At 46.7% G+C, this 21,874-nt stretch overlaps 1 protein-coding gene across 4 annotated transcripts in view; it reads left to right on the top strand.

Moving 5' to 3' along the window:
* The window catches only part of Bcar3 (BCAR3 adaptor protein, NSP family member), a 109,230-nt gene that overhangs the window by 67,848 nt on the left and 19,508 nt on the right, over positions 1-21,874 (top strand). For 3 of the 4 annotated variants that reach the window (XM_090334219.1, XM_090334220.1, XM_090334221.1), the window contains 2 exons: positions 17,039-17,167; positions 19,606-20,048. In XM_090334219.1, coding sequence (XP_090190345.1) covers positions 17,039-17,167; positions 19,606-20,048 — 572 coding nt within the window. Of the gene's footprint in view, positions 1-17,038; positions 17,168-17,511; positions 17,564-19,605; positions 20,049-21,874 lie in introns of those variants that run through there. The other variant, XM_090334222.1, reaches the window with a different exon arrangement.

The raw sequence follows: 21,874 nt of genomic DNA, 5'->3' as shown, positions 1-21,874 counted from the left end.
GCCCAGGCCCTGAGTTCAACCCCCAGGACTGACACAAAAAAGAAAATAAAATGCTAAATGAGGGCTGGGAGTTTGGCCTAGTGGTAGAGTGCTTGCCTAGCATGCACAAAGACCCGGGTTCGATTCCTAGGTACCACATGCATAGCAAAAAGCCGGAAGTGGTGCTGAGGCTCAAGTGGTAGAGCTCTAGCCTTGAGAAAGTCCAAGGACAGTGCTCAGGCCCTGAGCCCAAGCCCAGGGCTGGCAAAAAAAAAAAAAAAAAAAAAAAAAGGAAAGAAAATGCTAAATGAAAAGTGGGTAGGCCATCTCTAATTTTGCTGCCTACTTGGAGTGTTCAGAGGGTCGTTTCAACATTCAGGCAAGTTTATTTGTATGTCTCTTTGTCAAGATGTTGGGAAGAGGATGAATAATTTGGCATGGGCTCACAATACCCCTACTTGACTTTAGAATCCTTTTCTTTTCCTAGAGCCCAGCGGGGTGATGTGAGGAGCCTGTGACTTGGGGACTAAATATGGATTGTTCTCGCTTGGGGCAGATGATGTCATGCCATTAATAGGATTTTTAAACTGTCAAAGATAGATGGGGAGGTCCCAGAGGGAACTGTGCGCTTCAGAGATTGGCAGTAAATTCTTCTCCTAATAGAAATCCCACTATAAGCCAATTTATGTGGATTCAGACAAGTACAGCTCATCGTTTGGTATGTGAGGAGTCAGTCCATAAATATCTGGATCTGAGCAGTGAGACTCTGTATTTCTACTCTTTTCTCGAGGCCTGCGTAGCAAGGCCCTGGAACGGGCTAATTTGAAGCATCCATTCTTTAGGCTGCCCTTTCTCCCCACTATCATCACTCCTGTGGGTGAATGTTTCAAGAAATGCCCTCCTTCTTACTCTGGCCTCCTGAATCAGTTCTAGTTGGTTGACAGCTTTGACACACACAAAGAATGGCCTGGACCTATTCACTCATCAGAAAGTGGAGCCTTCAATTCCAACTTCCTGTTCTTCATATGTAACCCCCATGTCAGTCATAAAGCTTAAACTCAGGGCTGAGCACTCTATGAACTCCTTTGCTCAAGGCTAGTGCTTTGTCACTTGGAGCTACAGCTTTAGTTCTGGTTTTCTGATGGTTAATTGGAGATGAGTCTTTTGGACTTTCCTGCATGTTCTGGCTTTGAACCTCAATCCTCAGATCTCAGCCTCCTGAGTAGCTGAGCTGCCAACACCCAGCTCCCCCTGGTTTGATTAGCTTAGTTACCTAGGAAAGCAGTCTGCTCGGTCTTAATCTTTCATCCTGTTGGCCCAATGATAATGCCAGATCATTTTTATTGACTCCCGCCTTAATTAGAGGTTTCAGGTCTTGAAGCTCATAATTAGTTTCTCTTGCAATTAGAGTTGCAAAATGAAATTGGGATTGATTGCCTGATAACAAAGTGGAAATAAAAGCTCCGATTCTTGACCATGTACACTGCTTCTCTTGGCATGGATTTCTCATATCAAAAATAACACTGCGGTAGCCATGGTAACTTTCCATTTGGTCTAATCCATATCATCTCTAGAGAAAGTAGGATGTTATAAATAGTGTTGGTTGTATGGGAAGAAAACCAAAAATATAAAAAGCTCTTCGTTCCATAGGACACCAGTCACCCTGGAACATTCAGGGAGTAAGATCTTCTTTGCAGAGGTGTTGCAGAAACTAGGCTGGATTTAAGACTTGTGTACAATGACCCTGGGAAGAAATTAAATGGGAGGCCAAACTAGAGGGAAGGATCAGAATTATACATACATTGCTGGCCCTCCTGGAGAGAAGATGACAAATACGAGATATTTTTGTCCAGCTGAGGGTTCTAACTTTTCAGTTTCCCAAAGGCAGTCATTTCATTTAAAAAAAAAAAAAAATGAGTGGGCCAGCTAGGCACCAGTGGCTCATGCTTATAACCCTAGCTACTCAGGAGTCTGGGAAAGGAAAGTCTGTGAGATTCTTATCTCCAATTAATCACCAGAAAACCCAAGTGGAGCTATGGCTCAGTACTAACCTTAAGCGAAAAAGCTCAGACAGCAGCACCCAGGCCCTGAGTTTAAGACCCATAGTTGATCCCCACCCCCACCCCTTACCCCCTCCCACCCCCAAAAAGTCCAAGAGCCTTCCATCAGGCATCAGGTAGTAGAGCACTAGCCAAGCAAATGTGAAACACTTGAATTCAAACCCTGATACTGGGAAGGAAAAAGTTCAAGGAGTTTTTTTGTTTGTTTTTTGTTTTGTGGAGGGCAGAGGCAAAAGAAAACCATGCCTACAAGAAACTGGTAATGCTATTTCAGATGCATCATGTCAACAGAGCACACTCAAATTCAAAAGCTGAATTTGAGAAAATTGTGGTGCCGTCTCTGCCATCACTTTCAGGTGAGGTGGGCTGGTAGAGAAAGAATGAGAAGTACCAGTTGAGCAGGATCTTCAAAAGATTGCCATGGGAATGTTGGGTCAGAGTATCATTTCATTATATTTCTAAAAGGCTTTACTGTGGCTGAGTTTCTGTGTTGTCTCACCAGAACCTCAAAACAAGTTCTGTGGATTGCGCAGGGCAGTGCAATGTGACCTTTCCAGGGCTCAAAAACAGCCTGTCCCCAAACAGCCGGATTAAGATAATTGAAGCTTGAAAGAGGATGCAGCTGTATGCATTAAAGCTTTGTTTTATAGTCCAGCCCTTGGAAGACAGCGTGAGCCTCAGGGGGCTTCAGGTGGATATGAGATTGCATTTTATAGAACAGGTAACCTGGTAGGTGGGGTTTTATTTTTCTCTTTTGAGTAATCCAGGACTTAGGTGCATGTAGAAGAGGAAAGAAGCAGCATTCCAACCCAAGGGGAGCAGACCCAGCAGCTCAGAGCTAGAAAAGACTATGCTGTTGAAGGAAGCTTCGAAAACTGGGCTGCTAAGGTGGTTCACAGGGAAGCTTGGTGAATGACACAGTCAGAAAAGCAGCGGAGTTAGGAGTTACCCCTGCCAGGCATCCCTTACCAGGAGTGCACAGTGTTTGAGGTCAACGTCCACATGGACTTACCTCCTCATTGCACCCTCAGCAATGGGGACGCTTGGGACCGCCAGCTGTGGCTAGAGAGTGGTACAAGCCCGTGGCAGGACCACTGTTAAGGCCTTCTGCGCTCCAGGAGGAATGTGGTAAGAAGCCCAAACAGACCACATTTAGGAGTTGACAACGGGCCCCTGTGTTTTGGGTGACAAATTGGTTGGTTGATGTGGGCTAAAGAAGAGCTGAAACCTGCCATCCTACAGTGGTCCAGGGGCAGCTGCAGATGGTAAACAGTAGAGTCTCCTCAGGGTGTCTTTGCAGTCCTGAAGGGCTGCTGCTATACAGTGGGAAGGTCTTAAGTCATGTCCTTGTGTTTTATTTTTAAGCTGTTTCTGTTGTTCTCCTGCAGTGTATCTGTGCGTGTGTGTCTGTCTGTGTGCGCACACACGTACAGATGTGTACACACAGATTTAGCCATCCCTAGAGCACCAGGTCCTTGGTGCTAGCTGCCTTTCTCTGTGGAAGTGTATGTGGTGAAGCCACCCCTCCCCCTTCCCCCTGGCCCAAGGCGGACTTTGGGTCTATGGGATCACCAGCCTGGGTAGCAGCAGCCCCTCCAGCATGGGCAACGCCCTGTTGCCCTTGGCATGGGGCAAATGCACCAAGTCCCCAAGGTAGAAAGCCATATGGGAAATGTCTTTCCATTGATTCACCCTTCCTCATGGCTGGTGGTGGCTGCTAGCTGCTCATTTATTTCTCCAACATTCCAGATTAGAGGAAAAAGAAAATCTCAGCACTTTTTTTTTGTAAGTTAAAGAACCTTAACTGCATTCTGTCGGCGTCTGGGAGCCAAGTGCATCTGGTTTCGGCATCAGGGTACTGGGCAGGCGCCGTGACCCTGACAAACCCCTGAGTGTGGAGCCCAGCCAATGACTTGTTTTCATTGAAGAGGTCTGAGTGGAAGGCAGAGAGGCAGGACGGGACCCTGGGAAAATCCTGTTCATGGGTTCAGCGCCTCCTGGACTGCAGGGAGGCACTGCATGTCTCAGAGGCCTGGGTAAGCACCTGCCTCTGTGGCAGCAGGACATGGAGCCCTCAGCCCTGTTACCTGGCACTGTATCTCCAATTACCTATGGGAAGTGGAGCCGTGGCTCAAGTGGTAGAGCACTAGCCTCTAGCACAAAAGCTCAGGCGCAGCATATAAGCCCAGAGTTCAAGCCCCAGGACAGGTAAAACAACAAGACCTGCTTCCTCTCCAGGCTGCTTAGACCTTCGCCTAATAGCCACCTGCACCTTGCAGAGCTCAGGGGATGTCGTCTAGTTCTGATTCTAGTGGAATGCTGTGGGAACCTTGTGGACTTTCCCTTCCTGAAACCACTGAGCCTAGCGCCCGCCTTACTCTCCTGTCCTTCCCTGCATCGTCTTTTCTTCCTATTCTATACTCTGTGTCTTAAATATCAGGATTCCCCCAGCGCTGTTCTTAGGCGCCATTCCACCTCTCAGGTGAGGTGAGACAGCCCACCCCCCATACCCAGATTGTGCTCAGGCTGTGTCTCTAATCAGCACCTGCGCCTCAAGGACTGATGAGCAACTCTTCTAGAAACCTGTTTCCCTCTCATGCTCTCTATTGGATGCTAATGGTTCATTTGTCTTTCCAGATAAGTCTCTCATCTGTCTCCTTTTTTTCTCTGTTATCTCCTCTGTGTGTGTATGTGTGTACGTGTACATGTGCATGTGCATGTGTTACTCCTGTGGCTAGACCTCAGGCACTTTTCTTGCTGAAGGCTAGCACCCTACCACTTGAGCCACAGTGCCACTTCTAGCTTTTCGTGATTATTAGGACATAAGATTCTCACAGACCTTTCTGCTCAGGCTGGCTTAGAATCATCAGATCTCAGCCTCCTGAGTAGCTAGGATTATAGGTGTGAGCTACCAACATTTGGCTTTAACTCTTTTTTTTTAAATTAACTGAGGCCTCATTACCTCTTGCTTAGAATATCTTAGTAGCTGCTTCTCTCCTAAATCTTCACAAAAAAAGGTGATTTCTAGCTATAGGAGTATACTGTGTCTTTATGGCAATATAATCCTATATTTGAGCAGATCTAATGGCTGGTAGTCTTATTGCTGTATATGCAACATCTACCTTGTTCTGAAAGTAAATGGACACAGTACCCTTCACATTTCAGACCAAGAGCATGTCTATTTTGAGGCCAACTGGACACCCAGAATAAGACAGAAGGAATCCTAGATGTGAACTATGAATATCAGAGCAGTCACGTTGCGACAGTAACAGCCCAAACTTTCAGACATTGCAGCACAGCCCTCATGTTCTCCCCAAGCCCTCTGCAGTCTAAATATTTTCTGTATTTGTTTTTTTTTTTTTTGCCAGTCCTGGGCTTGAGCTCAGGGCCTGAGCACTGTCCTTGGACTTTCTCAAGGCTAGCACTCTACCACTTGAGCCTCAGCACCACTTCCGGCTTTTTTCTATATGTGGTACCGAGGAATCGAACCCGGGTCTTCATGCATGCTAGGCAAGCACTTTAACCACTAGGCCAAAGTCCCGGCCCTGTATTTGTTTTTTAATGTACTTCTAGAAGCTCAGGTCTCAGTGAAACCCTAATTCCATGAGACTGAACAAATCATGGATAGACAGAGCCTCACTCCTGCTTTCTCTTGTGACGTATGTTCCTTTTTTTTTTTTTCTTTTTTGTCAGTAGTGGGGCTTGAACTTAGGGCCTGGACACTGTCCCTGAGCTTTTTTGCTTAAGGCTAGCACTCTACCACTTTGAGCCACAGCTCCACTTTGTTTTCTGGTGGTTAATTGGAGATAAGAGTCACACAGACTTTATTGCCTGGGCTGGCTTTGAACCATGATCCTCATGTCTCAGCTTCTTGAATAGTTATGATTATAGGAGTGAGCCACCAGCCCCTGGCTCTGCAATACACTCTTGTAAGCTGTTTGGCTCTAGGCACCTCTGGATTCATAAGATATGAATTGTATTTGTTGAGTTTCTTGTCCATGGCTGGCTTATAACTCTCTAGCTTTTTCCATAACATCTGGTATGGTGTTTCTGCTTTGTAAAATATAAGCTATGTGGGTATCAAATGGTTTGAGTTCTACTGGAGACGGGACAAACACCTTTTTTGTTGTTGTTTGAGGGTTTTTTGTCTTTTTTTATATTAGGAATCGAACCCAGGACCTTACACTTGCTAGGGAAGCATTTGGCCTCAGAACTATATCCCAGCCCTGACACACATCTTTAAAGTGACCTGCAAGTTCTATACTGAAAGTGGTGAGGTTGGGTACTTGGCCAAAATCTTGTGAGGAAGCATTTGGTTTTACTGCACACCTACTATGTGCTTAGCACTGACATGTGATGCACTTTGTCCCACAGCAGAGTTTTTGTTTTGTTTTTTGCCAGTCCTGGGGACTGAACTCAGGGCCTGAGCACTGTTCTTAGGCCTTTTTAAGCCCCTATCGCTTGAATCACATCACCACTTATGGCTTTTTCTATATATGTGGTGCCTAGGAATTGAACCCAGGTCTTCTTGCATGCTAGGCAAGCACTCTACCACTCGGCCAAACTCCCAGCCCGACCACAGCAGAGTTCTAAGGCAGTTGTTAGTCATGGTGCTTTTCTGAAGAGAACATTCCAAAGTCATTTATTCCAACCCCAAACTGGAAGATGATTTGAATCTTTGGCTTTTACTCTGTGTGTTTGGCATATCTTGTTTTTGCTTCTAATTACAATCCCAGTGTCTTTCAGCTATGATTCATTTTGTTGATTCAGCAGTATCCCATTCATTCAGATGAAATAAGAAAAGGACAGTGTTTGAACTAAGTTGTTATTAATTTTCTGATGTGTGTGTGTGTGTGTGTGTGTGTGTGTGTGTGTGTTCTGGTTCTTGGGCTTGGGTTTGGGGCTTAGGCAATGTCCCTCAGCTTTTTAACTAAAGAAGTGGTACTCTACCACTGTATCCACAGCTCTACTTTCTGGCTAATTGGATATGAGTCCAATAGGCTTTTCTGTCAGGGCTGGCTTTGAACTGCAATCCTCAGATCCCAAGCTTCCCAAGTAGCTAGGATCACAGACATGAGCCACTGGGCTCTGCTGTGACATTATTGATGGGCATATGGGACGTCTATTTTGGTAAATAGCTATGTATCAAAATATAATTTGCATTAAGATGCTGACTTAATAGGATCACATTACCAGTGATCAAAATTTCTGGCTTGAAATGGCACTTTGAACTATGTTTCTACTTTGTTCTCAGGACCTTAGTTAGGGAAGTTTTTATTTTTTTTCATTCTTTGTAAAATGTATATGAGTGTAATGTGTGTGTGTTTCATTCTCTATAGATGTTCAAAGCACTACACTACCATCACTGAGTGCTATCTCATGGCCAGATTCTGGGTAGAATTTCAGTTGCATTTTCTTATTGTCCATGTGCCAACCCCATGAGGCAAAGAAGTCTTACTAGTTAAAGGGACCAAATAGTTTAAAGATTTTCAAGAGGTCAAATTGGTACTTAGATTTTATTTGAAGCCTATCATTTCATTGGCCCTATAAATGAGTAAATGTAACCAAATGACCTTTGTCTCCTCCTTGAGGGGAGAGAGTTGGGCCGTGTCCCGGGTGGGTTATGTGTCAGTTTCTCTGCTGACTTGCTATGGAAGTCAGCATCTGAATTTATTCTAGACAGGAGATACCACCTGAGGCCTACCACAGGCCCAGGTATTAACAAGTAGCCTTCAAGAAGTGGCATCTGTGTCTGTCAGCAGGGAAAGGTGGGCCTCTTGGAGCTGAGCTCTGAGTGTCCCGTAAGTAAATATTTTGTCAAGATCAAAACAGGATGAAGAAACCCTTGGGGGGGCCAAGTCAGGTGGAAGGAGGTCTTTGAGTGGCTAGACTCGGTGAGCAATTTTCCTAATGCATGGATGAAAGATGCTATTTTTTTTTTCCCCAGTCCTCACGGCCTGAGCGCTCTCCCTAAGCTTTTTCGCTCATGGCTAGCATGCTACCATTTGAGCCACAGCTCCACTTCTGCTGGTTAACTGGAGACAAAAGTCTCATGGACTTTCCTGCCCAAGCTGGCTTCAAGCTGAGGTCCTCAGATCTCAGCCTCCTGAGTAGCTAAGCTTACCAGTGTGAGCCACTGGCATCCTGCAGGAAGTCGTATTTCCTGGTATGAAAGCTTGGATTTCCCCCTCGAATGTTCAACTTTGAGGTCAGTGAAGAATACTATGCAGGACTTTGATGTCTCCTCAAAGCAAAACTGAGCCCCAAAGCAATAGCTTCCCAGATCTGGATCTGGCAGGACAGAAATGAGACCAAGCCCAGAAGATGCAGGAGGATGAAGGTAAAGGCAGCTTAGCATCAAAAGGGAGCCCACGCTCCAGTCAGTGTGACTGTAATGTGATGAGTTTGGATGTAGGATTAAGTTGCCTAAATTGCAATTAAATTAGTCTCTGTAGTCTGCACACACGGGTAGCAGAATTTTAATGGGAATTTCTCAGAACCTTGATAAGCAAAAGAGTTTGGTGGATCTTTTCATATTTCATATTCATGAATTCTGGGCCTCTTTTGATAAGAGTTTGATAAGGTTTAGTAATGAATCAAATGAAATCACTTGCAGTTGGATTCTCTGGGGATTTAGATGGCATTTTCTTGTCGGCGTGTAATCATTCGCCTGTGAAAAGGAAAATCATATACAGAAGGAAAACGAAGCATCTTAATTTAAGAGCAAACTGTGAATCCATTTTTAATGGCACTGGAGTGGGAATCGGGTTGATGGTGAGATGCACAGGTTTCATTATAAAATGGCAAAATGTCATCTCAGCCCATCTGCAGAGTTTGTCAGAGATGCGATTCTAGGATTTGGAAGAGAGATTCATACTGTCAAGGTACTTACGCGTTCTCATCTGGTTAATGGAAGTGTTCCAGAATGTGAACACTTAGTAGGGGCCTGTGGAGCCTCTCTGGGACCCCTGCCTCTGAAGGGTCCACGTAATTAGAACACAGGACTGTTTACTACTGTTCATTCTCTAAGTCAGTGGCCACGGTCGGGTGTGCAGGCCTTCTCCCCCTGCCTCCCCCCTGCCTCCGCGGCCATTCCGCAAGGCTTTGGGGTTCAACAGTCACAGGGTTCAGAGACTATCACACTCCTGCTTGTTTCTGCAGAACCATGGCCCAGCAGGGTGGGGAATGGGATGAGGAGGCTACCTATGGAGGCGAAAGGACCTGGTTGAGCAGGCTCCGAGCCTGGCACCCAGATGAGGCCAGAATGTTCTTCTGGGTGAGCCCAACACCATGAAGACAAAGGGACCATGGCTCATGCTTCTCCAAGTCACCCCTTTCTATGACGTTTTATTGCCATCTGCCGGGCAACTTGTAACCAATGCACAGGAATCCCACAGCCACGGTGACCTTCCTGCATTGCTGTCGTGCACTGGGCTGTCCTCGTCCACCTGGCTGGAAGAAGTGCCAATGCTCCCGTTTGGCTCTGTTTACCAAATAGGGATATAACATTTGACTTTTATTTACGAAGCTAATTGTTGATTTAAGGAAAGACTTTGGCTTTTGGGCATCTGCTAGCACAAGGAACTGTTTGAATAGCCTTCTCACCCCAGTGGGAGTTCATATTTTCCTTCACCTACCTTTGGATTCAAGTAAGGTATTTTTAGTTAGCCACAAAGTGGGTAGTGTCCATAAAAGGTGAAACAATGCTGTCACTCATCATTACATTACAGGGATTTAGAATTGCCATGAATAACATCTCTGTTTTACTTTTTGTGTATGTGCCAGTCCTGGGGCTTGAACTCTGAGCCTGGGTGCTGTCTTTAAGCTTTTTTGCTCAAGGCTAGTACTCTCCCATTTGTACCATACCTCTTTGGTCGTTAATTGGAGATAGGAGTCTCATAGACTTTCTTGCCACAGCTGGTTTGGAAACACAATCCTCAGATCAAAGCCTCCTGAGTAGTTAGGATTTTTTCCTTTCTTTTTTTTAAACAAACATAGTCTTCCTATGCATTCCAGGCTAGCCCAGAGCTTTCTAGATAGTCCTGGCTGGCTTCAAAATTGTGATCCTTCTGCCTCAGTCTCCTGAGAACTGGGGTGGCAGGCATGTACTACCATTCCCAGCTCCATCCCTCTGCCTGATTAACATATTGAAGGGTTTATACTAAAAGTTACTGGGCTTAAAGCTTGTTGAGAACTGGGTTTAAATGTTTTGGTTTTTGGATAGGGTAAGTCCTTGTGACTTACTCATTTGGAGTGAAAGTTCATGATCAGCTTAGGCAGGTTTGTTTTTTGTTTTTTTTTTTTTTGTTTTACTGGAAAATTCCTATCAGTCTTTTTTCGGGGCGGGAGGCAGGAGGCGGCCAAAATCTGAACTCTAAGGCTTTTGCTCATTATCTAACACTCTAACCACTGAGCCACTCTCCCATCATGTCCTAGAAAGTCCTTCATTTATACTTTGGAGTTTGGCTATAAACTTGGCCATGGCTTGATATTCAAGAGAAGACAGAAGCAAGCGATAGAACTTCATTTTGGTTGGGTTCTTTCAGAACAGCCTCAAAGTAGCAGCCTGCAGAAGGCTCTGTGTCTTGGTTTTTGAAGACCCTTCAGAGAGTGGAGTTCAAATATCTCTAAATAATTAGAGCATTTGTTAGGAACACTGAGCCAGGCTTTATGTTACTGTAAGTCTCACTAGAGTTCAGAGGCTCAGAGTGGAGTGTCTGTCGTTTTGGACGCCTGCATTCTCCCTCCGCCTTGGGCACCACAGTGAATTCCCAGCCTGAGCTGCGCACGTGGGCCATGCTTACAAATTAAGCCAACTTTACAGCCTGATCTAGAGCTCCAGACTTTTTTGAGGGGTAGAGAAGGGTGGGGGTGGTCATGGGACTCGAACTCAGGGCCTAGACGCTGTCCCCAAGCTTTTTTTTGTTCAAGGCTAGCACTCATCACTTTGAGCCACAGGTCCACTTCTGGCTTTTGGGCGTAATTTGGAGATGCGCGTGTCATGGCTTTTCCTGTCTGAGCTAGCTTTGAACCACATCCTCTGATCTCAGCCATGTGAGTAGATAGGATTATAAGCAAGAGCTACAAGCTGCTGGCTCCAGTATGCCCTTTTTATACTTCTGCTTGTGATTGTAACTTATGGATGAGATTTCTTTAAAAATCTGAGCTGTGCAATGGTGAGCTACAACACCCCGAGGAGAAGCTTGAACTGCTGCTGACTTCTCCCTTAATCTGTTAAACTCTCCACGGCTGAAGAAAGGAGGCTTTTGTTTGAGGGCACTAATGGCATTCTGGTGCTGTGGCCAGATACTCCTGAGCTGAGCATCCTGGAAACTCCAGTGCCCCACACTCCTCGTCCTTCTTCCTCTCCTTTCCCCTGCTTTTGCTTCATTTCCAACCAGTTCATTTCCAGCCTTGGTCATAAAATAAATGGCTAGAAATTTATCTCAAATTTTCAAATTCAGTAAAAACAAACCTCCACAGCCGAGGGTACAGAGTGCGGGAGGTGTGGGCTAGGTGTCTGTGGGAACAGGTCCAGGCTTTGGCAGCCTCAGACAGGCTTTGGCAGTCTTCACATAGAAAGAAACTGAGATGCCCTCAGAGTTTTAGGCACGGACCCCCTTCTGTCACCTTGAGCACGCCATCCCATCATTCATTCTTCTGCCAGTTAAGCCCGGGTGCCTCATATCCATATGTCCCCACATCTGAGCCAGAGCTCAGGGTGTGGGCACGTTTAGTTTACAGGAAGGATCTGGTTCTGCTCCCTGGGACTTACAGAGAGCATGCTTCAAGTGGAAGGGTGAACAGGGCCAGTACAAGATGGGGGGGGGGGCCTAAAGAAAGTCTTCATCTCATGTCAATCTCAGGAAAAGAGGTGGAGTCAGAAGTGTCTTCACTCACACAAGCTGATTCTAGGGTTCTGTTTGAAAAATGAGGTCAGGTGAAATAACAGAAGAAAGCAGGCTTTGTAGAGGGGACAAGTTTTGACCTCTGGATTCTGAGGTAGATGAGTGCACATATATAAAACATGACTCTTAGGCAGGCACTGGTGGCTCAGGCCTGTAATCCTAGCTACTCAGGAGGCGGTGATCTGAGGATCACTGCTCAAAGCCAGCCAGAGAAAGAATGTCTGAAACTTGTACCCAATAGAAAATGCCAGAAAATGCCAGAAGTGGCCACTGTCACTCAAGTGATAGAGTACTATCTTTGAGCAAAAAACAGCTCAGAAACAGCACCCAGTCCCCGAATTAAAACCCCAGGTCTGGCACAAAAGCAAAACAAAAATGTATCCTTTATTGTACCATTGCATACTTCAGCCCTATCTTCATCATATAACATTCATTGGTTCATTTTTTTATTACTTAAAATGAAACTAAAGCTGGACACAGTGTCTCACACCTGTAATCCTAGCTACTCAAGAGGTTGAGATCTGAGGATTGCACTTCAAAGCCAGCCAAGGCACTAAAAAGTCCATGAGACTCTTATCTCCAGTTAACCACTAGAAAACTGGAAGTGCCCCTGTGGCTCAAGGGGTAGAGGAAGAGCTCAGAGACAATGCCTGGGCCAAGGGATAGGGCAGTAGCCTTGAGCTGAACTGCTCAGGAACAGTGCCCAGGGCAGAGTTCAAGTCCCACTACCGACAAAATAATAATAATAATAACAATAATAAAATTAAACTAGAGCCAGGCTGGTGGCTCCCACCTGTAATCCTAGCTACTCAGGATGTTGAGATCTGAGGATTGTGGTTCAAAAGTCGATGAGACTCTTATGTCCAATTAATGACCAAAAAACTGGAAATGGAGCTGTGGCTTATGTGGTAGAGTGCTACCCACAAAATTCAGGGACAGGGCCCAGGCCTCAAGTTCAAGGCCTATGACTGGGGAAAAGAAAATTAACCAGACTCATCCAGGTGTGTCATCCCAGCTCATGGGAAGTAGAGGCCGGAGGATGGGGACTTCCAGGATAGCCTGGCTTCTCCCTACCCCTACCCCAAGCCATGAGATAATTAAAACAGCAAACAAATTGTCCTATTCTTGTCTTTTTGCAGCCCCACCCACCTCCTCAAGACCTCCCAGAGCTCTTCCCAGAACTTTCCTAGATTCTTCTCATTTTAACACAGGAGAAAAAGCCACAGAATAGAGAGTGGGGAAATCTAGGAGGGGCAGGGATGAGATGGAAATGCGAGCTGCCTACTGCACAGCTCTCCCTGCCTGGTGAATTGCTTGGTTGCAATGATGGGGCGGGATCTGTACAACTTAAAATTCTGTGGGAACTCTGCTGTTCTTACTGACCAGGGTAGAGTTAAACAAGTATTCCTCACAATGCAGATGGCATCGTTCTCAAATTCTCTGAACTGTCTCTGACATGCAGACAGCGTCAGCCCTTCTGAGGGTCCTTGCAGGGCTTTCACAGTGCCTGGCATCTCCACTCATCCCCTGGTTTAGAAGCATGTGTCCTGGCATGCCCAGGCCGCCTTTGTGCCTGATCTGAAATGCAGGCTCGGATGTTGCAGGACACCCTGCTTTCCATTCTTCTGAGGCTGAAACAGGGTTTTTTTGGTCCTCAGAGAGCTGTGAGCGTGAGTTTCAGAGTTAATCAGGTTTCTCAGCACGTCCGCTGAGCTGGCTCTGTGCCTCCAGAACGTGTTTTTCAGCCTCTCCTGGGGCCATGTATTCTAGCCTGTCAAGTTCGGACTTGCCGGGGGATGTGAGGCCGCAGAGATGTTCTTCCAGATTCGCAGTGATCTTCCTGGTACTCAGAGCAGGTCCAGCCAGCTGACAGCAGTTCAGCCTGTGGAGCTGGACCCTGCCAGCCCTGTATAAAGCACTGGTGAAGCTGCTTTCCCAGATGGCTTCCCACCCCAGCCCTGTGCCTCTCCTGCCTTCAACCTGTAGTTACAGAACCAGGGCCACCACTCCTGATCTGTCTGCTGTGACAGTTAACACTCATGCCAATTATCTACCAGGGTTTCACTCATTCTGGCCCTTACTGTTTTCTTTTTGTGCTAGTTCTGAGGCTTGAACTCAAAAGCCTAGATACTGGCCCTGAGCTCTTTTGTTCAAGGATAGTACTCTACCACTTGAGCTATAGCACCATTTGTGGATTTTTTTTTGTGGTTAATTGATGAGCTAAGAGTCACAGACTTACTGAACCATGATCCTTAGCTCTCAGTCTCCTGAGTAGCTCAAGACATGAACCACCAGCACCCAACAAGAATCTCATCTTTGATTTCCAAAGGAGCATAAATATCAATCATAAAATTCTCAAAGTATTAAGTGGATGCATTTTGAGAAAAGAAATTGAGATACAATCTTGTTAGTAGTTCAGGTTGGCCCCAAGCTTTCAATCCTCCCGCCTCAGCCTCCTAAATATTGGGATTGTAGACGTGCTCTGCCACACCCAGCTTGCTAAATTTTCTTCAGTGTTCACCCTACCAGGTGGTTTGCAGCCATCAGTGCACTCAAGTATAGTGGTGGGATCGCAGGTGGCAAGATCAAGGTCTTACAAATGTATGCAGTTGGGGGGAGAATGTAAAAGGTTGCATTAATATATGTGATTAGACAGTAAGTGAAAGTTCTAGAAGACAACCACACCCTCCAAATAACCACTGTTTAATCATGAGGCTGCCGTATGAGGCGGCTTGCCTCAGGCTCTCCTTCACTTGCATCAGACCGTGCCCACAGCACCTCTGGGGCCCCCAGCAGACCCCACCTGGCAGAGCCAGCCCTCCCTGGCCTGAATGAAAGCTCTTTGCTCTCACCTACTCTCCCTTGAGTTACCCTCTCTTTCCTCCTCCTTTGTCTTCTTCCCTTTCAAAATGCAGGCACCAGTGGCTCTTACCTGTAATCCTAGCTCTCAGGAGGCTGAGATCTGAGGATAGCAACTCAAAGCCAGTCCTGGCAGGGAAAGTCTGTGAGATTCTTATCTACAATTAACTCTTCCCCCCTACCCCACCCCCCAAAAAAAGCCAGAAATGGAGCTGTGGCTCAAAATAGTGGAATGCTAGCCTTGAGCACAAAAGCTCAGGGACAGCACCAAGGCCCTGAGTTCAGGACCATCACCAAAATAAAAAGGTTTTGGTTTGGTAGGTTTTTTGTTGTTGTTGTTGTTTTGTTTTGTTTGTTTTACCCAGTCATGGGACTTGAACTCTGGGCCTGGGTATTGTCCCTGAACTTTTTAGCTCAAGGCTACCACCGTACCCTTGAGCCACAGGGGCACTTCCAGTTTTCTAGTGGTTAATTGGAGATACAAGTCCCACGACTTTAGTGCTCAGGTTGGCTTTGAATCGGGATCCTCAGATCTCAGCCTCCTGAGTAGCTAGAATTACAGGTGTGAGCCACCATGCTGGCTTGGTTTGGTAGTTTTTAAATGTATGCTCTAACTGGGATTTCTAAGGTGGATAACACTATGACAAAAATCTCATAGTGGCTGGGAGTTTGGCTTAGTGGTAGAGTGCTCGCCTAGCATACATGAAGACCAGGGTTCCATTCCTTGGTACCACATACATAGAAAAATCCAGAAATGGTGTTATGGTTCAAGTGGTAGAGCGCTAGCCTTGAGAAAGCCCAAGGACAGTGCTCAGGCCCTGAGTTTAAGCCCTGGGACTGTCAAAAAAAAATCTCATACTGTCCCAAAGCTCAGAAAGCATGTTATTTTCAAAGCTCATAGAGTGAGTGTATGTGTGTGTCTGTGTCCATGTGTCCTGGGGCTTGAACTCAGGGTCTGGACACTGCCCTTAACCTTCTTTTGGTCAAGGCTAACATTCTACCACTTGAGCCACAGCACCACTTACGGCTTTTTCTGTTTATATAGTACTGACGAATAGAACCCAGGGCTTCATGCATGCTAGGCCAGTACTCTATCACTAAGCTATATTCCCAGCCCCAGTTCTGCTTTTTTGCTGGCTAATTGGAGATAAGTCTCTCAGCTTTGTTAGCCCTAACTGGCAATCCTCAGATCTCGGATTCCTAAGTAGCTAGGATTAAGTAGATGTGATTTTAATAAAACTTGAAGCCGTGTTACCTACCCGGAACCCCCTGCATGGCTGCTGTGAGGTGTTATCAAACCAGAGGGAAGGGACCAGGTTTTCATTTTAAGATCCTGTTTCTAGTTTGTCACAATAAAATAATGTATTAGAAATACTTCGGGTTTTTTTGTTTGTTTGTTTCTTTCTTTCTTTCTGGTCCTGGGGCTTGATCTCTGGGCTTGGAGCTTCTTTTGCTCAAGGCTAGTGTTCAACCACTTGGACCACAGCACCATTTCTGGCTTTTTCTGAGTAGTTTATTGGAAATAAAAGTCTCAACAGAATTTCCTGCCTGGGCTGGCCTCGCACTATGACCCTCACATCTCAGGCTCCTCAGTATGTAGGACTACAGGTGTGAACTACCAGCACCCAGCAGAAATACTTAAAAAAAATTACAGTTATGTTAGTGCATGTCTGAAATTTCAGCATTCAGGAGACTGAGGCAGGAGAATTGCATGAGTTCTAGAAAAGAGAGAGGAGATCAAGAAAAGGGCGATGCGGGGGGGGCGTGGTTATACAAAATATAAATTTAGACTCCTAATATTAGTTCAAGAGGCATAAATTGCTATGTCCAAGTATTCTAAAATTTTCTAAAGATAAAATTAATTCCTGAACTTAAACTCACAGCCATTATTGCCAGCCTCAAAAATAGCACCAAAGTCAAAGGCCCCATCAAGAACTGCCATCCTTCCCTGCCCCCTGTTCTGGAGGGGGAGAAGGAACGTTCGTGGAACCCAGCAGGCTAGCCGGGCTCTGTGCCACCACTCTTCTTCCCAGCTCTACTGCTGGCATAGACTGTCATCAGAGCTGCAGCCTGTGAAGTGAAAAGTCACAGCCAATTGCTGTCTTTATCTGGCTCCCCTCCCTGAGGGCACCCCTAGGCATGCACTGGTCTGCTTAGCGCAGCAGGGGCCTGGCCAGGTGGGCATCATCTCAGCCTGGATGGGGTGAGGTCACTGTGGACTCTGTGTTGCAGTTTTCCAAGGAGAGGCATGTGATGGACCGGACCCCTGAGAGGCTGAAGAAGGAGCTGGAGGAGGAGCTGTTGCTGAGCAGCGAGGACCTGCGCAGTCACGCCTGGTACCATGGCCGCATTCCCCGCCAGGTACCTGAGTGTCCCTGGACAAGGCCAGAAGGAGGGCCCTTCAGTGTCTCTGTCCAGGGCTTTGGGGAGCAAGTCCTGATTAATCCAGCGAGGACTGTGTGGCTCCCTAAGCATCTCTCAGGAGACCTTGGGAAGAGGGAAGGTTGGGGGCCCAGATCCACTTCCACAAGTCTAGTGAGCCACACAGGAAAAGCCAGGGTTCCTGGGGTTGGAGATAATTGAGCTCCTGGCTAGCAGCCAGCACTCCTTCTTGGAACTGATTCCTTTTTAAGGCAGTGGTTTGCCTTCAGGTGACAGGATAGTGGGACAGTCTTTGAGGCCCTCTCTGCTTTATTGGGACCAGCAAGTATTCACACACCGATGACCCATGAACTATGACCCATGATCCAGAAATGGGTAAGGCAAGAAATTAAACCAACAACCCTAGACCCTTCCTTTGGGTATTTCTCATCTGTGTGATTGCCGTGAATGTTTTTACTTAATACTATCAAAAATTGACACATGATATTCTGCAGAGCTTGAAATAGAATATTTTCCTTGAGTTTTTTTTTTTGTTAACTTGAGCTGGCCATTCATTAACCAAAAAATAGCATGACTGGAAGTGGGGAGATAGGGAGGGTGGAGAGAAAAGGAAGCTTTTTCCTTTTCTGATCTTGACCTTGCTTTTTTATTTAAGTTTAAAATTGATAGTAGAAAATATTATCAGGGTGGAGGCACATGGCTGAGGTAGTAGAGTATTTGATGCCTAGGGGTCAATCTCTAATACCCCCCAGCAAAAAAAGAATACACACACACACGAAACTGTCCTGGAGATCTCCATTACAAGCATATACATTCTCTCTCTACACACACACACTCTCCTTAATTATGGAGATCATACGCAGGTTCTTTGTAACCTGGTTCCTTTATTCCCGGATAAGTATAGGAATTCTCCCGTGCTGTGAAGTCTGTACATGTGTCTATAGCATGATGCATTATTGGACACTTGGGGATTTTTATTGCACTGACCAACTCCCTTTAAGATAACTACTATGTTCGAACCTATAATTATTTCCACAGGCTCCATTCCAAGAAATGAAATTTCTCTGCAAAAAACTTTTTTTTTCTTTTTTTTTTTTTTGGCCAGTCGTGGGCTTGAGCTCACGGACTGAGCACTGTCCTTGAATTTTTCTCAAGGCTAGAGCTCTATCGCTTGAGCCATAGCACCACTTCTGGCTTTTTCTATATATGTGGTACTGAGGAATTTAACCTGGGTCTTTATGCATGCTAGGCAAGTACTCTGCCACTAGGCCAAACTCCCAGCCCTACAAAAAATATTTTTAAGGCAAAGATGCAATTTTAAGGTAACCATGGCAGCATATTATTCTAAGCTAACAGAAGCATACCACTGATTGAATGTTGGGGGGAAAATAATCCCAGAAAAAAATTGTCCAAGTGTGTTCAGCTCCCAGTCAGCCCACCACCCTGTGTATGCAGTAATCTGTCCCTCCAGCCTGCATAACTGAGCACTGTAATGATAATAATACTTTATCCCTTTGCACCTTTATGGCGCCTCTGTAGGTGATAGCATTCTCCCCATTTTATGGATGATAAAACAGAGCCACAGAGCAATGATGTAACTTGTCCAGTCATGTCGCTGACTACAGTCATGTCAGACTACAAACCCAGGCACAGCATAAACACTTCCCGTGCAGCCAACATCATCACAGCATCCTTCAGTAGCCACTGCGCTCGTGATTTGCATATGCTCCATATGCAGATCCACAGTCCTCACAGTAACTGAGATGAGGGACCCCAACCTGGCCTTGTTCCAGCCTTCTTACCAGGTTGCCGGCCATGTCCAGAATCCACACCATTCCTGATGTCCCAGCCCTCCTGTGGGAGCTTCCTCCCTCCAGAGACCCGCCTCTTAGGAGAGGACTCAGTGGAGGACTTCTGGAGACTAAAAGACCCTCATCCTCCCTCCACTGCTTAGGAGAGAGGATCAGACCCACCAAGCACATATTTTCTCTTCTCTTTCTGTTGTTTTCCGTCCTTGAAGTTTGTGTCATTTGGGGGCCCTGCCCTGACCACCCACTTCTGAGGCACAGCCCTCACAAACACGTCACAGTTTTCTTTCTCAATGTCTGACATACAATGCCCGTTGCTGTTTATCCTAGGATTGAGGCACTGCACTAAAAATAGAAGGTCCCTGGGGGTGTCTGCGTCGTCACCGCTGTGTCTCACACCCACAGCGCTGCCGCCACATTCACAGAGGTCACTCAATGGTTCTTTTTTTCATTACATGGCCCAGTCTGGCTTTGAACTTGGGATCCACCTGTTTGAGCCTGTCCAGGGCTGGGATGGTGGGTGGCACCTCTGTGCCTGTCAGTTGTGGTCTTTGAACGTGACCCTCGGTTAGCTAAAGAAGAGATGGTCATGCTGTCTTTGGTCCACAGGTGTCTGAAAACCTCGTGCAGAGAGACGGTGATTTCTTAGTTCGGGACTCCCTGTCCAGCCCTGGAAACTTTGTCCTGACCTGTCAGTGGAAAAACCTTGCTCAGCACTTCAAGATCCACCGGACAGTTCTGCGGCTCAGTGAGGCCTACAGCCGAGTGCAGTACCAGTTCGAGATGGAGAGCTTCGACTCCATCCCGGGCCTGGTGCGCTCCTACGTGGGCAACCGGCGGCCTGTCTCCCAGCAGAGCGGCGCCATCATCTTCCAACCCATCAACAGGACGGCGCCCCTGCGGTGCCTGGAGGAGCGCTATGGCACCTCCCCGAGCCGGGCCCAGGAGAGCAGCCTCACTGAAGGAAGACTCGACATGGCCAGAAGGCTAAGTCTCACTGTGGGAGGCATCCAGGCCCGAGAGCAGAGCCTATCCAAGGGGAACCTCCTCAGGTGGGTTAGAACCTCTTTGGGGGTATCAAGACTTGAGTGGGGAGGCAAGGGGGGCACAGGCTGATGCTAGAGGCACGATAGGAGATGTAAGAGTGCCATTGTGAGTGCAGCAGCTGTCACATGGCTGTGCACAGTGATTTCCCAGCCCAGGGGTGGAGGCAGGAGGGACACAGCAAAAGACAGAGGAGCCTGGAGACAAGGGATCCAGAGAAGGGATGGAGAGTGGTCAGGGACTGGGGGCTCGCTCCTGGTGTGGCTGTGGCCAAGAGTCAGGACTTGAAGGCGTGGCTCAGAGGGACGGCTGTCTCCGAACTGGTGAGATCTGGAGGACTGGGATGTGCCGCTTGTGGGGAGAGATAGAACAATGAGTTGAGGTTGGAAACGAGGGCCTCAATACCAGGCCGTGCTCCTGGATTTGTGTAAGACCTGTCTGTCTCGGAGCTGAGCGCCCTGGGCTGCTGGAGAGAGAGGTGGGATGAGGGAGGACGGCCCTGGCTCCCTACTTCTGAGCTTCCATTCGTAAACAGACATGTTTATTCTACTCACTAGCTTTCTTTTTGGATCTGGAGGGGGAAACAGCCATAAACTGTAATTTATATACTGCAAAAAATTTTTTTTTTGCAAAATATAGGACTCTGTGAGTCATGCAAATTACAACTGTGTTCTCCCAGAGGCGGGGGCCTGTTAGTCAGCCTCTGGTTGAGGAACACCACGGTTGCCATGCTGGCTCCCTCCTGGCCAGCTGTGCAAACCCAAGCAAATGCCTCTACTTCTCTGGGCCTCTCCATCTTTCTGCAGAAAGATGCAGCTGTGAGGGTTAAATGTGGGCTATGCACTTAGTACAATGCAGACACAGTAAGTGCAGGTAAGAGCCAGTGATCCTGTTATTATTACCCCCAGGAGTGGAAGGCAGTTATTTAGAAACCCTCTACTTCTTAGTAGACTTGGAGGTGAGATCCCTTCAAACACAAAGGGAAGCTGGGCACTGGTGGCTCCTGCCTGCAAATCCTAGCTATTCAAGAAGCTGAGATCTGAGGATCATGGTTCAAAGTCAGTCTAGGCAGGAAAGTCCGTGAGACACTTTATCTCCAGTCAACCACCATAAAACCAGAAGTGGACCTGTGGCTCAATGTGGTAGAAAGCTAGACTTCAGTGAAAGAGCTCAGGGACAGTGCCCAGGCCGAGTTCAAGACCCAAGACCAGCAACAACAACAAAAAATATAAAGAGACTTGTGAACTTTTTGGTTGGGGGGAGGTGTACTTTACTGCCTGCTGGGGATAGGGAGTCGGGTGGTCATTGGGATGAGAGTTTACTCATTTCATCAGTGACGTGGAAGCTCCCAATAGTCCATGTTCAAAAAAAAGGTGTTTCTTGTTGATTTTTGGTTGATCTTGGTTGTTTTGAGGCAGTTTCATCATAAAACCCAGGCTGTCCTCAAATTCTCACCCCTCCACTTGTGCCTTCAAAGCTTGCCCACTGCATTACCAGGGTTTGGATTTAAAAATAGTCTTCTTTTTATTTATTTTTTTGTGCTGGTTTGGGAGCTTGAACTCAGGGCCTGGGTGCTCTCCATTAGCTTTTCTGCTCAAGGCTGGTATTCTGTCTCTTCAGCCATAGCTCCCCTTCCTGCTTTTTAGTGGCTAATTGGAGATGAGTCCCATGGACTTTTCTGGCTAGCCTCACTTTGAACTGGGATCAACTGGGCACTGGTGGCTCATGTCTGCAATCGTAGCTACTTAAGAGGTTGAGATCTGCGATCGAGGTTCAAAGCCAGACCAGGCACAAAACTCCCTGAGACTCTTATCTCCAGTTAATCACCAGAAAA

This window comes from Megascapheus bottae, chromosome 6 (genome assembly GCF_031878675.1).
Source record: "Megascapheus bottae isolate mThoBot1 chromosome 6, mThoBot2.hap1, whole genome shotgun sequence".
Lineage (NCBI taxonomy): Eukaryota > Metazoa > Chordata > Mammalia > Rodentia > Geomyidae > Megascapheus > Megascapheus bottae.
Note: the sequence above shows the minus strand (reverse complement) of the source record. Positions and strands in the feature narration are given on the sequence as shown.